At 45.1% G+C, this 17,175-nt stretch overlaps 1 protein-coding gene across 1 annotated transcript in view; it reads right to left on the bottom strand.

The window, feature by feature from the left end:
- Nucleotides 1–2,993: 2,993 nt before the first annotated feature.
- The window catches only part of Dock5 (dedicator of cytokinesis 5), a 192,991-nt gene continuing 178,809 nt past the window's right edge, over nt 2,994–17,175 (bottom strand). Inside the window, exons 48-52 of the mRNA XM_047548434.1 lie at nt 15,919–16,085; nt 8,730–8,898; nt 7,954–8,092; nt 7,057–7,157; nt 2,994–6,508 (exon numbers count right to left, since the gene is read on the bottom strand). Of these exons, the coding sequence (XP_047404390.1) occupies nt 6,404–6,508; nt 7,057–7,157; nt 7,954–8,092; nt 8,730–8,898; nt 15,919–16,085 (681 nt within the window). The 3' untranslated portion in view covers nt 2,994–6,403. The remainder of the gene's footprint in view (nt 6,509–7,056; nt 7,158–7,953; nt 8,093–8,729; nt 8,899–15,918; nt 16,086–17,175) is intronic.

The raw sequence follows: 17,175 nt of genomic DNA on the forward strand, positions 1-17,175 counted from the left end.
GTCCTAACTTCCTGATGGCTACGAGACCATCTGAAAAACTCAATTTTCTGATAATGTCTAAGCAACAAATGAACATGGGAAAGTTCTAGACCTTTTTTCCTCTTTTAATCAGACAAATGAAACCTTTTTGCTCCCTAACACCCTGTCCCTCCACCTCCAAAAAGGGGGACATCTGTGCTAAGAAATTTAACAAGGGTCAGAAGCATCCCACTGGGGAGGAAACCATCCCCCCCCTTTATTAAAAATTTTTCTGTTGTATGTTGGACTTATTATCTTTAGTTAATTTTATGTGGTGCTGAGGATCAAACCCAGTGCCTCACACGTACAAAGCAAGCACCCCACTGAGCTACAGTTACAGCCCCATCCCTTTTTAATATAAATATCTGCAATGGCACAATGCCAGATTTCCCAAGAGTCTCCATTTGAAGAATCTCTAAAACTTAAAGAACTTTTTCATTCCCACTTCAATTAAATTCGACAATGATGTGTCCACAATCTGCTTTATGGAACAAAAGCAAAACTGCATTTTTTTTATTAATCAATAGATACAAGTCAGGATGACAGGCTTCCATTTGCCAATCACTGAGCAACTGCTTTTATAAAAACAATATAATTTACAATCTTTACAGGAATGAACACATTTTCCAAAAGGTGACACTCCCACTTAATGTACATGTCCTGCTTGAACATCAGGTGTCCTCTGTCAAAACTCTTCTCCGGGGCAACCTCTGTGGGGCCAGCTGCAGGTCTCCCTGATGGGGAGAGATGCTCATCCGACTGCCTGGCGCTGGTGTTACCGGCTCCTGGTGACATCTGGTGGTTTGCAATTTACGTGAGCATGCTGAGTACACCTGATACCCAAATGACCAAGGGGAAGGAGGAGAGTGAAAACAGCCCCTTTGTGTCAGGCCTGTGACACATACATGTAATCCCAACAGCTCCGGAGGCTGAGGCAGGAGGATCACAAGTTCAAGGCCAGCCTCAGAAACTTAGCAAGGTCCTCTAAATAAAATATTTTAAAAGGCTGGGGAGGTGGCTCAGGGTTTAAGCGCCCTGAATTTCAATCCCCTGTTACCAAACAACAAAACCCCTTTACTAAAATGTCAAACATGTTCCTGAATCTGAAGAACTCACTCATCAATGTATCAAAACAAAATGACCTGCCTGCAGCCTCTTAAAATAAAGGGTGGGCAAACATATCAAATCATACATTTAATGTGATAAGTTCTCCAATATATATAGCTTTAAATGATCAAGTAGCAAAAAGATTGGCTTGAAAATAGATGGGTCATTTTATCCAAAGTTTTAAAAGTTGTAACACCCTATAGATAACTGGAGGGTAAAAAACCAGAATCCTGCTTGAGATGACAGCACTTAGTGATTCTGACAGTGGAAGACATTCAGAAGTAGATTTCTCAGTGGGGATCCTGGATCCCCAAGGGTTCTTTTTTGGGGGCCTAAGCCATCTGCACTTTTAATCAGCATCTGGGTGATTCTGAGGTACACAGTCAGTGCAGCATTAGTGCTTTTAAAAAGTAATAGAGTGCAGATGTTAGAAAGCATGGGGCCACTTTCTTCAAACATGTACACAGAAGCCCCACTAGCTGCAGGGCAGAGGGGCCTCCCTCCCTCCAACCTGACCCACCACCCGTGGGGGTTTTACTAAACACACCCAACTACCAATTTTCCAGAGTTCAATTTCCTCTAAAGTCAGTTTTTCAACCGTGGTCTAGTTTTGGAATGAACGTGAAAATGTGAATAAAATAACAATGCCTGGGTCTTATTCTCCGGCCCTCAGACATTCTGATGGGACTGGACTGGCCTGGGCTGGGCTGTGGCCTCTTCCCAGGTAATAATGAACCTTCTGCCTAGGCTGAGAACCCATTCCTACCTTTCCCCTGTGAGTATGAGACGGTCTTTCTAAACTTCTCCATGTCTCTCTTGACCTCTGTCAAATTAGCCATGATGAATGAGGAAGGAAATAAAACCTATGCACATTAAAAAAAAAAATTGCTATCAGAAAACTGCCAGGTCAGGAGGCGTGAAAAGAACCAAATGGCCTGCAATTTTTATTACTTCAGGGCAAAGAGGATTCCAGAACCCCAAGATACAGGTTTCAACCAAAAGGACCCATAATAAATCAGCCAGAGGAAGCAAGGGTGTGATGTGTCTTCAAAGAGGTACCAGGAAGGAAAAATTCCAAGTTCATGATTTCATTTCATTAATATAAGTAATAACAAACTAAACACATAGCAAATGTTAAAATACATCTCCATGTTTAATTTAAAAAATAAATAACAGCAAATCTGAACAAAAGTCTCCTACTTCAATGCACATCTTTCTAACTGTCCATAGTTGAAACCTAACTAGGCACAAATTCATGTCAAAGGAATACTTGAAATAGTTTCGATGAATCGCTCACAAAGTTGATTAATAGATGAATTTGGCAGCATGTACAAGAGACCAGCGTTGGCTGGGTCAGAAGAATCAGCCTGCAATCACGAACCTGAAAGAAAAACTCATTCCTCTTATAGATTAAAACTGAGGGCTCTGAAACCTCCCAAAGAGAAACCTGACTTTTTCTAATTTAAACAGCAGACTTACAGGAGAATGAAAGCTGCTTAAGGCAGTGATTTTTACCATTTTCCCAAAGGACACAGAGAAGTATGACTCTTAAAATGAACCAGAAGTCTAGGCATGGTGGGCCAGCTTGGCAGAGTCTGAAGACTCATATGGAAATGACGTCATTTACAGGCTATTACAAAGAATGATGGTAATTTGTGTCAATATTTCAAAAATATGTGCAAGTCATTATTTTAATATCTGCAAATCTTTTGATCTTAATAGCTCAGGTATGGATGGGTCAAAGCACCAATGTGGGATAAAAATTGGGGATTCCAGTGCACAGATCTGGTAAGGAAGTTTCCTTCTGACTCACTTAGAATGAAAGAAGCTAGGGCTGGAAGAGGTTTGAAAAATCATGCAGACTCCACTCTGTGAATATTGGTTTATTGTACAGATGAGGAAACTGAGGCCTAGGGAGCACCTACAAATTGACTTGTTAAAAAGTACATCATCTCTATCGTCTTACTTTGTGTTGATGGTGGGAGTTTTCTCCCCTTTCTGTTATACCTGAGAAGGGCGAGGAAGGAAGGCATAAGCTCAGAGGACCTTCTAAATACCCTTCACAAAATGACGCCATGGGTACCTTCTGGGAGGTTGGAAGTCGTGTCTGAATCTGAGAGGTGATGACGAGGTGTCTAGCTATCTCAAAATCTATCCGTCCACACTCCCAAGATTTGTGCCCTGAACTGTAGGTCATTTTCAATTTAATGTTAAAATAAGACATCGTCCCATGACCTAGAGGCCAACTAGAGGGGAGAGACTCCTTCAGATTGGAGTTAACCAAGGTGGGTCACCTCCTATCCCACTCGGCACCTTGCTCCATCTTTGGACTTGCAGTGTAGCTGCGGTTTATAAGGGGCACCCCTGGCAGGAGCAGATGGAGCCACGGGGTGAAGGTAGAGAAGGCGGGCAACCCGTGGTCCAGCAGCCTGATTGAGGCTTACATTTTTCACCCTGACCTTGCATCGTGCAGCACACAGAGGGAACTGCCTTTGTATTCTGGGCTGTTTCCGCTAAACACCTTCAAATGCTACGTCCTGAGGGGCCAGCAGTGGGTCTGTCCTCCAAGAGGAACTTCATCCGGGCTGAAGGCAACAATGCTTTAAGCAAAGAATCTCTGAGCACGACAAGTCACCAGGACAGACAGGGAGGGAAGGTAATAAACGATCACAACACAAACCATGAACCAGTATGCACAGAAGGTTGTGGCAATTTGGCAGCTGATTTCAATGTCTTGCTAAGATCTCTGGGAAAATGAAGACCAGTCCTTTCCCTCTTCTCCCTGCTGCTCATCTCTTCTGGATTTAATGTAGTCATTAGGTGTTTCTTTGCTTTCTTCCTCTCTGACCCCAGGACAGACATTATTTATGACTTCCTGTCAAATGTGACTTCTGCCTACCCCATGGAGCTTCCCAAGGTAACAATCCGTCCAATGTCCTCTGCAAGCCAGTATCTGCAACACCCTGGGAGCCTGTTTGAAGAGTTGAGAACTGCTATTCTCATCAACATGGAAGGGGACTCGCATGGAAAATGTATGTTCTATCACAAAAGAGAGAGTACCTGAATTTTGGTGGGTCACGTTTCCCTCACCCCTACTCAAAGACCAGACCGGAAATTCCCTGCTTCTGCTCTGGAAAGACAGGCTGGAGTCTTATGTTTTTTTAATGACCCAGTTTACATCTTTGAACTTTAATGGCAGACTAAAAGATAGGATGAGGCCGACCACTCCCTTCTGGGCAGTATGCTGGGTGACTTGTCTGAAGCTGTTCCAGGCTCCATGGGAGGCCTTTCTGCTGCCTCCTCCCTTCTCTGCACAGCTTGATTCTTTCCACTTGAAACCCTCTTCCATTCTTCCTCACGTCCTCTCTGGTCATAACTAACTGTGGAGAAGAAGGCAGCTTTGGGAGGAGGGCTGTGTGTACAGAACCAACACGCGCTCACATCCCGAGTCACCTTGTGAAAGGTCAAGAGTATCAATAACGCTCTTGGAGAGTTCCAGATCCTACTCATGTTTAAGAGGAAGAAAGACCATCGCACCAGTACCCCCTCCTTCACACAGCCCCTCTCCCCTGAGCCCCACAATAACCTGTGTGAAAGGCACTATCCCCATTTTGAAGGAAAAGCGAGAAAAGGAAAACTCAGAAAACCAAACGCTTTTTGGAGCTTGCAGAGTGAATAAGTGACTTGGCTGGGAACTGGGACCAAATGGGTTTGATTCCAAAGTCCATGTTGTTTCCATGATCCCACTTAGGTGCTCCGGGGTGGGGGTAAAGAACACCCATTTCCATGCACTTCTGGAATAGGCACACTGGTTCTTGAGTGACACGCTGCACCGATGACAGAGGTTTTTGCTTCCTTGGTTGTGGGGCAACCAGCATGTCTCTCCTAACAAGGTGGGAGGAAGTCCAGTGCACAGTCACAGAGGCGAAGAGAGTCTCCCGCTGCAAACTCCTTCTCTGCTCTTGGCCTTGGGGAAAAGGATTCTGGGCCAGGTCAGGGAAGAGACGCCTGGAGTGCTCCCCCTACACTGACCTTCAGAGTCACAATTGACAAGTCTTCTGCATTGCCTTTGACACCCAAACAGAAATATCTGGAACATTACAGATACTGTTACAGCCAGGGCGAGGTGCTGAGGACTTGGGTGGAGGAGCACTCTAGCTCTGCGCGGTATCCTGGCACAGCCTATGGTAGCAAGCTGGGTTATTAGTAGAAATCTGTAGTACCAATTGCAGGGGGAGCCTCAGTCTCCTTATCTACAAAAAGGGAGTTTTTTTGTATGACCTTTCACCCTTCTAGTCAAAACGTCTGTAACTTCATGTGCCTGCGTGCATGTGATATTTGGTCATCTAAATCTTCCCATTTTTTTCTTCTGAAAAGAAGTACTGATATTAGTACCATTAGCATATAATCAAATTAATACCATGATCAAGAAGAATAAATAATCAAAGGGAAATATTGCACTGTACTCTCCAGGGTAGAATCAGGATGTGGACAGGGGCCACGGAGGCATCTGAGTGGGATCTGGAAAAGAAGCTGCTGAACCCAGGCTCCCAGGGCCCCCAGAGCCAGGGACTTGAGCTCCGAGGAAGGACAGGAAACTGTGCAAAAGAGCTGCAGAGGGAGCCATAGTAAGGAGGCACAGCTGCTATGCAGGGGCCATGGGCCAGGAGCAAAGCCAAAGGCAAGTCCTTGGCTTCTCGGCGATGACGGCCGTGCACACCTGAAAGCATTCAATCTCCATGAACAATGTGTGTTCTCTTTCCCTCAAAGGAAATGCAGTAGACATTAGAAATACAGGGTCGCCTCGGCTGCTAGAGGGTACTTGACATCTGTCTCTTCCTAGATGCTGGATGGGATGGGTATGCACGGGCGAAAGAAACCACCAAGTCTCAAACGCAGCTTTTCAGAAGCCAAGTAAGAAACGCTCCAGAGCACAGGTACTGAGGCTGCAGAACTGGTCCAGGCTTCTGCAGACCCCAGGGTCTCTGCAGTAGAGGCTGAAATGTGATCACGGAGGAGGAGCGCTCTCCTTGAGAAGTGCAGGGGGCGTGGCCAGTTCCGGAATTCCCTGTGGGCTGGAGAGGATGTGGCACAGCCCCAAACATCTATCAAAGAGATGCTTTTGAGAGAACAAAGCCAGTCTGGGGCTGGAGAACATGGTCTCTGATCAGGAACGCAGCGCAGGGAGCCCCTGGTGACAAAGCACCCACTCCTGAAGGCCAGTTCTCAGGCAGCCACTGTCCAAGGCACACAGAGTTGCAAAGTCGGGGCAAGGTCCTCACTGGGATCCAGGCTCAGAAGAAAGGATGCCAGACTTCCGAGCTTTGGGAGGCGGTGGGGGTGGGGCTTTGGCTTCTCTTCGGACAGGCAGTGGGGGTGCGATCTGGGGGCAGACGTGAAAATGGAAATGAGACTTCTTGCCCTCCTCAGTTCTGCCTGCTCCCCATCCCCCTTCTGCTTCAGTTTTGAATGGGTCTGTGTATCTGCACAGCCTCTGCAAGGTAAAAGGGAACTGAGGCGCACGGGTCCTCCTTGTTCCCCTTGAGCAATCTCTCCCCACCACACGCACACACTCCCCAGCTCTTGGGTACCTGGCATCCATACACAAAGCCCTCTGACAAGTTTGCTGAAGGAAATTCATCAGAGGCCACTCCAGAACGGCTGTCACTCAGAGGTGAGCTCGTCAGTGTGAACGTGAGCTCACTGACCTCGTCACCTGTCCCCAGTGTTATGGGCAGGGATCCGCTCCACCTTAGTTTTATGAAAAGGTCCCCTTGCATATCTTTACTTCCCATCTCTGTGGTCTTGAATGTGCCCAGATCACCACAGGGACACCCGCATGAGAAAACCTCACTGGAAAGCTTGGAGAATCCCGTACCGTCTCCCTGCCAGCAGCGCTGTGACCGCACTTGTCACGCATGGGCTCCCTACCTCAGTGGAGGTCCTCTGGCTGCTCTCGTAGGGCTTGCTTTTGGGGGGAGGGGGAGGTGGAACAGCAGCCACCAGTCCATCTGTCTGCAAAGACGGGGAGCCTAGAAACAACAGAGTGGACAGAGGTTGAGAGAAGGATCTATCCAGGCATCTCAGAGAAGTAATGCCCACCACTGTGACGCCTACACCAGCCTGGCCAATCGAGTCTGCTGACACCATTTTCTGTGGTTTCTGTGGACAGAATGAAGACAACCTCTGATCTTCACAACAAAAGGGAGCACCTTTCATTTGCCAGAAGAAGTTCTCAAGCAAAAATACCATTTTTTTGTTCAGGACATTTTGCCATTAAGCTGAAGATGAGACTATTTTCTGGAATTTAGGGTGTTATTCTGTTCTCTGATATATCCCAAGTTCCTAGGGAAACGTCCTCGTCCTCCGGGAAACCCTACTTAATTATGTCTGACTCCTGGTTGGCTACTGTCCCACCTGGCAGCAGAAGACTCCTCCCTCCATTGTGCCTGTGGGCACCCTGTCATTTTCTCCAAGTTGTATCTTGCTGGTTCCCACAACAGACTGTAGAGTATGTCGAGTGGGTCTACTTCTTTTCCCTGCAAGGTCTAACCACGCACTGGTTAGTTCATAAGTTATTTGCTTCCTGTTTGGTCCTAGTCTGAATTTACCTCATTTCAACCTTTACAATAGGAAAAGGGACTTTTGGACTTTCAGTGGTTCTGTTATACCCACTCAGTGGTAGTAATACACCCACAACCACTGAACTGAATCAAACTTTACAATAATCTCATATACTTTGTAGCTGGTTTGAGTAAAAATGATCCATATTCATAAACACACTCCATTTCCTACCTCAAAGAATATCCGAGACCTAGGGAAACTTACTGAGGGTCCTGGTAGCCTTAGGAGTGAGAGGCGGCGGGCTCAGAGGCGTTGACTGAGGAGGTGAGGAGGCATGGAATGGCGTTAACCGACTGTCCACCAGTTGGAGACTCTTTGGCCTTTGCACTTTTCTGGCTGGGCTCTAAGTATCACAGAGGAAAACAGGAAAACATTCTCTCAGTGAGGAAAGCTGAGCTCAGCAGGCCTCTCCACAGCCTTGTCTGCTGAGCAGGGCTCGATTCCAGGAGCCGCTGGCAGAGACCCTCACTGGGAGTCACTGGACCACAGATCGCTTCCTGGCTGGCCACTGGCTTGACGCTGACCACAGTCAGACCGTGTCATCCAGGTTGGAAATAGGCCACTCTGATTCTCAGGCAAAGTTGGCCTCACCCCACTTCACGACTTGATGTGGCTCATGGAAGAAAAGTGATTTTTTTTATTTAAAAGACAAGACAATGTTTGGACTGACTCATGGAACACAGTGGTGAGAACCACAACTGCAAGCAGCAACCCACGTGTTTACGCTGTGGGCGCAAGATCTTGCGCCAGTGTTGACTTAGAGACTGAAATTCTCTGCACGCGCCTCTCTTGCCACCATCTGTGATCTGCACAGCCACAAGCGGCAGTCGGACAGACGAGCTGCAGCCAGGCTTCTGGCTGGTGACTCACTGCTCTGGAGCAAAGGGGACGTGCCTGCTGCAGGGCAGGCAATGACGCGCCTCCTTGCACTTTAAAATGTATATATAAGTATTTCTTTCTTTCTTTTTTTTTTTTTTTACCATCAGATCAGGTTCTGGATCTTTCTCTGCAATGACTTGGGACTTGCTCAGACTCCACTCTTTTCTCTTGAACTTGCTGATCCGGTTCTCGCCGTCCTCTCTGAGGGGCAGATCTTCCACTCTGGCACCTGATGAGGCCCTGCGCTCGAAGAGTGGCTCCAGGATCGACCTGTCAGCCGGGAACGAGGTAAAAAATCTCAGACCTCTCATCACCGAAATCTACTCCAAAAGGACCAGGGTCCTTTTTAGCTCCTCAACCTGATGTTCACCCAGCACCTCATGCTCAGGTTCTAAACCTGAAATTTCACCTGCCGACTGAACAAACACCTCATCATAAAGGTACAGGAAGGAGACCATCAAAGGCAGGGGAAAAGTATCAGTGACTACTTATCCCAGGAACAGATGGGCTTATCAAATGTACGGGCAAAGAAAGGATCCCTGAAGTAGTTTAGTGGGCAGCTCTGTGTAGTGGTAACACAGTCAGACTGTGTTCAAATCCTACCTATGTTTACCAGGGTGACCCTGGACACACGACCTTCCATACCTCAGTTTCTTTACCTGTAAAATGGGGATTAAAAATAATAAGGGCTGGGGTCATGGCTCAGTAGAGCGCTTGCCTGGCATGTGTGAGGCACTGGGTTTGAGCCTCAGCACTACATAAAAATAAATAAAATGAAGGTATTAAAAAAATAATACCTACTCCATTGAGTGTTATCAAATGCTTAGAACGGTGGTTGGTACCTATGAACACCTGTTGAAAGTCTGTTATATAATGACAGATGTTCAAGTACCATAACAAAAATTGATCCATTCAAGATTCATACTCCGGGGCTTGGGTTCTGGCTTAGTGGTAGAGCGCTTACCTAGAAAGTTCGAGACACTGGGTTCGATCCCCAGCACCACAATAAAAAAAAAAAAAGAAGAGAGAAACAACAAAAAACAAACAAACAAAAAAAACCCTAAATATACAAAATAAAGGTATTGTGTCCATCTACAACTAAAAACTATTAGTGTCCATCTACAACTAAAAACATTTTGAAAAAGATTCATACCTACATGTCATGTAGTGGGAAAGAGTCTGATGAGAACAGGGCCGTCTCAAACCGTCTTTCCATACGTTACTTATTAATCATGAAATGACAAATGGGAAACACGCTGAGAGGAAAATGGACAAAACCTTACCCACGTGATCGTCTCACCTCACCCATAAGGAGAAAACAGACATGCTGTGCCTCTAAATACCTGGAAGGGTCCAACCCCACAGAAACGGGCACCTGAACACGGAGCCAAGGAGACATCGACAAACCCCACGTAAGGGAACCCCTACAAAATAATTGGCCTGGAACCCCAAATACTGTCGATACCATGAAAGACAAAGAAAGGTAAGGAGACTATTCTAGCTCAGAGGGAGCAAAGAAACACGACCAAATAGTGTGATCTCGACTGAATCCGGCACCAGCGGAGGCTACGGGGGCGTTACTGACACCGCTGACTAAACTAGAATATGGGTTGCAGCTGACACAGGCACTGCATCTGTTTCCTGAGCGCGGAACTCCTCCGGCATGTGTCCACGTGTGGCAGTGGCCTGGTCCTCACAGAGGATGGGCACGCCTACCCATGTGTGCTAGAGTGGAGGAGGCAAGGGGAGGCAAAGAGGCCGAGGCACGGGGCAAACCCACTAGGAAAAGGTACCAGTTACACCTGTATGATGGCATTGCTTGCAGCTGCTAGAAGCCCTGGTTTGATTAAAATTCAGTAGAGTTAGAAGGACGAACAGGAAAAGCATAAAGGATTCCTAGGGTGGCGAATCTCTTCTGTGTGATACTTTGATGTGTCATAAGTACTTACTAAAAGTCATAGAATAACTGACTCCTAATATAAACTAGGGACTAGTGGCGATAATGCAAGTGTCAATGTAGGTCATCCACACATTCTCAATACCAAAAAGAACTTTTTTTTTGTCCCAGTGACAGGGATTGAACCCCCGGGGTGCTGTTACCACTGAGCTGCATCCCCAGCCCTTTTTATTTTTTATTCGTGAGATAAGGTCTCACAAAGTTGCTGAGGCTGACCTTCAACTTGTGATCCTCCTGCCTCAGCCTCCCAAGTCACTGGGATTACAGGAGCGTGCCACTGCACACCTGGCAATCATTAGTATATTTAATGAGATACCGCTCATTGATACTTATCTTAAATCTTTGAATTTAGGAAGTATTGTAGCATTAAACTCCAAAAAAGATTCAGATGAAACAAGTAAACCAAACCAAACAAAAAGAATCGCCTCCAACAGCAATATGCGAAGGGAGAAGAAACCCCACAGGGGTCATGAGGGAGAAGGGAGTGACCCGGGGACACTAGGTCCACATTTCCTCTACAGCCTAATGTTGAACCAGACACAGCCATAAAATAAGTAAAGCCAAGTCTCAAGGAGTTGTGTGTCAATTATTTTTTTCTTAATAATGAATACTTGGCTACTTTTCCTAATATATCAAAAAGTTTAAAAAATAATTTTTTCAATTTTTCTCCAACTGTATTCAGATGTGACTGACAAAAATGTCAGTGTGTTCAAGATATAACCTCGATGATCTGATGTCCCCGGATGCTGTGTGCTGGCCACCAGGACTGTGGCCACTGACGCACCCAGCACTGCTACAGGGGAATTTCCAGAATGCACAAGAGCGCTATTACCTGAGGTCATCAGGCTGCACCGCAGACCTCCAGAACCTGCTCAAAACTGGGAGGCCAGACCTCGACAACACTGAGTGCTATCTTCTTGCAAAGCATGTGAGTTTCAGGCTCTTGCTTTTCGAGTGCCCTGAGCATGCACTTCCTGTGCCCACCTGCAGGGTAGCCCAATGGTGTCCCTGACCAACAAACCATCGCCACCTTCACAGAAGGCAAAATCACCATTGAAATACTAATGCTGAGACAAGTCATGGGTATTAGGAAAAGTGGGGTCACTGAGTGTCTACTGGTGTGAGCTGCTTGTAAGGAACATTCTGAATAAATGTTAGAAAGTGTTATTGCTGACTTCTAACCCAGGGGCAGAGGAAACCCACCTCACCTGGGGTCCTGAGGAGGACTCCCGTCACCCACTGCTCACACTGTACCTCTGAATTTAATGGCTGCTTCAAAACTTCTCTTTTTAAAATGAGACACAGCTCAAGAGCCTTACTGAACAGAACAGAAACTTCTCTTTTCAGGTAGTGTGCAGTATCTCTTTAAAGCATGAAGAAAATTGTAGAAAACAAACACATGAATCCGATATTATTTAATATGATTTATATGATACAATTCTAGGGATTAAGAATGATGTGATCTTTCACACATGGCATATGACATTACATATTGATATCTGATACCAAGAACTGTAAAAAAGTCCATCCCCTGAGAAGGTAACGTGTGACTTCTAAAAATGTGTTCTAAATAAACAACTGCAAAGCTACATAAACAAATATGCTTACTATGATTTTTAAAAAAAATATTTTATATTGATACAAGCTAAATATTTTTCCATTCAAATTTATAATGTTATATATGAGTCAATATTTGGAAATAATGATACAGCTTAAATATTTTACAGTAGGAGAAGGTTCAATTATGACACAGTCATATGATGGCATATCACCATAAAAAATATTAAAAACTGATGTTAATAAAGAAGACACAGCAACATGGAAAATAAAAAGGAGGAAAAGTGAAGTACCAAACTCAGCCTGTGCTACAACTGGGGACATGTGAAGATATCTACGTCCATGAAAAAGGATGAATAAATAATTTAGGAAATATTAAATATTTGATTTACAGAGAGAGTGCCACTCAGGCAGGTTACTTCTATGATGTAGTTATTATAATGCAGAATTAAACATTCATGCTCTTTCTCGACTCCATCTTCACAGTAGTGACAGCTGGGGCCGCGGCTCAGTCGCTAACATGCAGCTCTTTGCACCCAAGGGCTACACACCCTCAGAGTCCCCTGCCAGGAGATGGTCGCCCAGTAAGCTCATGTAGCCTCACTGGGGGTGTTACCTGGGAAGATCAAGCTGTGCTCCTGGCAAGCACTCACTGGAGGACAAGGCTACTCTAGGCCAGGGTGGGGTGAAGGCCCTGACCACTTTGGAAGTAGCCAGCCACAAGCTTGGAGGTAAAGTGCATGGATCTCCGGCCCGTGCTGGGAAAGCGAGAGGTGAGACTCCCAAGGTGGCCAAACAGGAGATGGAGAAGACAGGTCAGGCCAAGCAGCGGATGCAGTACAACCAGCTCTTTGTCAATATTGTGCCCACCTTTGGCAAGAAGAAAGGCCCCAATGCCAGCTCTTAAGTCCTATGTAACTTTGCTTTCTCTAATAAAGTCATTTTATCCAGAAACAAAAATTATTAGAGTTAACACTATTGTGAATAATTAATGATGTGTTTACACTCATCATTTATATTAAATTAAGCACTAGGCCACAGAACAGTTCTTCATTGGTATAAAATATGTACTTTTTTAAAAAAATTAATAACTAAACTTTTAACAGTAGTTATCTCTGAGTGATGAGGATGTAAAACTTTTTTTAAAAGTTTCTAGTACATTGGTAAAATATTGTATAAGCTGGATGTGGTGACGCACGCCTGTAATCCCAGCCACTCAGGAGGCTGAGGCAGGAGCAACGCAAGCTCAAAGTCAGTCAGCAACTTAGCTAGGCCCTAAAATAAAAAATAAAAATGACTGGGAATGAGGCTCAGTGGTTAAGTACCCCTGGGTTCGATCGCCAGCACAGCCCCCCAGATGTGTACAAGTAGTAACCAACTGTAGAAAGATGCAATTGCAAATGACTCCTTTTAAACATCTTAACTTTGAACACATAGAAAGGCAGCCCATTTTTTGGCAAGGAAGACTCAACATTCAAAAACCATCAACCTTTCCAAAGCTAGTCAATTAATCTAGCATGTTCCCAATGAAAATGCAATAGCATTCTAGACAAGTTAATCCACAACTGGGCAATGAGAAAAACTGATTAGATAAATTCTGATAAAGAATATTAGAAATCAAAACCATTCTAACTCTATGGTAATTAAAATGATATAATACCAAGGTATGAATAAATACATGAAGGAAATTGTTCGTCCACAAACAGACGAAAGAACCTACAGAAATTTGATTTGTGGTAAGACTGCCATTTCAAGTGAGCAGAAGAAAGCTGGTTTGTTCCCTAAATGTTATGGGGAGAACCGGGTAACCACTTCACAGCTTAAAAATCCCAAAGAATCACACACTTAATTGGGAATAGCAAAACTCTGAAAGTCAACAAAAAAGATCAGTAACTTTTTTGGGTATCTCAGAAGGGGGAAGGCCTTCAATTATGACTTAAAACCCAGCATGGGGGAAAAAATACACACACACACACACACACACACACACACACACACACATGCACACACAAATAAACGTGAGAGGTCAAACTCTCAAGGTGGCCAAGTAGGAGAAGACAGGTCAGGCCAAGCAGCAGATACAGTACATTTTTTAATGACTACAATACACACACATACACACACACTCACACACATATACACATATATATGTATATATATACATATATACATGACTACATCAAAAAGTCAGTACAATTTCAATAAGAAATTAGAAGGGAAAAAACTGAAGTCAAAAGACAAAGAAGAAATTGGAGAAAACTGTTCAACTCATTACAAAGGTCCACAGTCCAACAGGAAAATATAAAATACTGTACCATGTTTATAGAAAATGAATAAAAATGGCTACTAAACAAAAGAGAAGATCTTCAACTTTACCCCAGACAAAAGCAAAACATAACACAAAATAAAAACACCTCTACAAGAAAACATTCTTCATCTATCAGATTGGCAAAAATTAAGAAGATACAGCACAGTTTGGTGGCAAGGGCGGGGCAGCCAGGCCGGCTGCTGGTGGGTGTGAACCGGTGGGGTGGTAAGGAAGTCCGCTTAGGAATGATTTTCAACATTGTAAATGTATTTCTGTGACGGGGCAGAGATCCGTATCTCCCTTGTGGGAGGTTTCTCATATTGCTATACTCGGGCTATGATTCGGATGTGGCTTATCTGACCTAGTTATTGGAAGTTTGGTCCCCAAGGTGGCAGCACTTGGAGGTGGTGGAACCTTTGAGAGGTGGGGTCTAGTGGGAGGTTACTGGGGGCTCTGCCCTTGAAAGGGATTACGGTGGTTCACGTGCAGCCCTCGAGTTCTTGTGAAAGGGCTGTTATAAAAAGTGCAGGCCTGGTCCTGTCCGCCCCCTCTGCCTCCTGCCTCACCACACAGGCTGCTGTCCGCCATGGGGACTTTGTTAGAGCTTTACTATGCTGATTGGGCTTTCATCCTCCAAAACTATGAGCTAAATAAACCTCTTTTCTTTACGAAGTTAACCACCTCAGGTATTTCATTATAGTTGAAAAGCTGTCTAATACAACTTGCACACGTGGAAAATGACTTCCATTTGATATTCACGGCCACAACGCAGTGATAGGGAAAGACTGAAATCAACCAGATGTCCATCGATAGTGGGACAGATCATGTACAGACACATGGCGAGATGTCTGCAGATAAAGACAGGACAAGAGGCAGCTCTTTGGGTTCTGAAATGGAACCATTTTCAAGATATTTAAAAGACTAAGGTAAAGAGAATGCTACCATTTGTACAAAAAAAACATGGAGAAGAATACGCATTTAGGTATTGCTTGTGTACCTATAAAGTGTTTCTGGAAGGGCACTGAGACCTGAATATTAAGCATCAGTCGCCCTGGGGAGTGGTACTGGTGACTGGGAGCCAAGGATTGAAGGGAGATTTTTCACAATATGCCCTTTGCTACCTTTGGATTTTCATACTGTGTGATTATATTGCCAATATACAAAGTAAACAATTTTACATTATTTTTAAATATTGGAAATGATAAAAATTAGGCGAGTAACTGTATGTAACAGGGTGGCAGGATCATGAAAATAAATGTTTTTCTCATTTTTCAGTTTCAGCGATCACCACGATCATTCATAATGACGTTCCTAGTGAGGACGGTGGACAGGCTAACGACTGTGCTCTCCAAATTACTTTTCAGAGTAATGTGTCTACATAGACCGAGTCTTACTCTGGGGACCAAAGGCAAACAGAATGAGGTGTCACCCCACCCTCCAGGGGGTTCAAGGCCCACCTAGCCCTTACCCATCAGATCCTGGCCTGGAAGGCGCATTATCAGAGGAGTTGGAAGAAGTGGAGACCACTGAGGAGGTCACCGAGGTCACGGAGAGCCTCCGCAGGGTAGAGGACATGATGTAGGGCAGCACGAGGGATCCCGTCCGGCTCTGCTTCCTCTCCGTCAAGTTGGGTGGCTGGAAGACACACGCCCGCTCAGGGTTAGCGGACCTGGGACTCGGCCGTGTGATCCGGTGTGGCCAACCTGCTGCTTGGTTTTTTTAAAAAATGGAACATTGGCCCAAGAGAAAAAATTCAGGAGATTGTAGCCCTGAAGCTTAACCTGGTCATTTACAGAACACTGATCTACTTTCCCAAGAAAAATCACCAGCAGAATTACCACCATGTGACCTCAGGCTAAATGCACCTGCTAATACTGGCCTGCTTTTAATGATGACAAAACTTGGTAGGTCAAAGCTTAGTCCCCGTCTGGGAACTTGTGTGCAAAAGACACATGTCCCTAGAAGGAACTCTGAACTAGCAGAAGGTAAGGAGGCAAATTCACAGGAAGAAGGTAGGATTGAGCGCTTCCATGACTAAAAGAAAGGGCCAAAGGGAAACTCTGGGGGTATTGGTGGAGATGGATGAGGAGCTTCATCTGAGGAAAGGATCTGAAACCAGGGGTTTAAGAATAAGACCACAGCCAGGCGCGGGGGTGCACACCTGTAATCCCAGCAAGTCAGCAGGCTAAGGCGGGAGGATCGTGAGTTCAAAGCCAGCCTTACCAACTTAGCAAGTCTCTGTCTCTAAATAAAATATTTTTTAAAAAAGGGCTGGAGATGTGGCTCAGTGGTGGAGTACCGCTGGGTTCAATCCCCCAAACAAAACAAAACAAAAAAGAATAAGACCAGGATGGACTCAGGGACAAAACAGCAGAGAAATGAACTAGAACCACTTATAACGTCAATGCTGGAGAGCAGAGGTCAGCATGTGCACCCTTCCACCCGGCTCCTCGGGAGGAAAAAAGAAAACCATGGCTTGGAGGAAAGACAGAGGCACCATGCAGTCCACTGCACGCACTCTAGGATGGACTTTTCAATTCCTTCTCCTCTAAAAAGTTGTGAAGGCTGTAAACTTTTCATCAAAATAGAAGGTTCTGGAACAACTAAAAGAATTGGGCACGATGGGACAGGAACAGCCAGTGCCTATACTTAGGAAAACCTCAACTGCTAGTGGAGCAGTTCTCTAAAAGCTGTGCCCTGCCCAGCAGCACCATGTCACCAGGGA

Source organism: Sciurus carolinensis, chromosome 4 (assembly GCF_902686445.1).
Source record: "Sciurus carolinensis chromosome 4, mSciCar1.2, whole genome shotgun sequence".
NCBI lineage: Eukaryota > Metazoa > Chordata > Mammalia > Rodentia > Sciuridae > Sciurus > Sciurus carolinensis.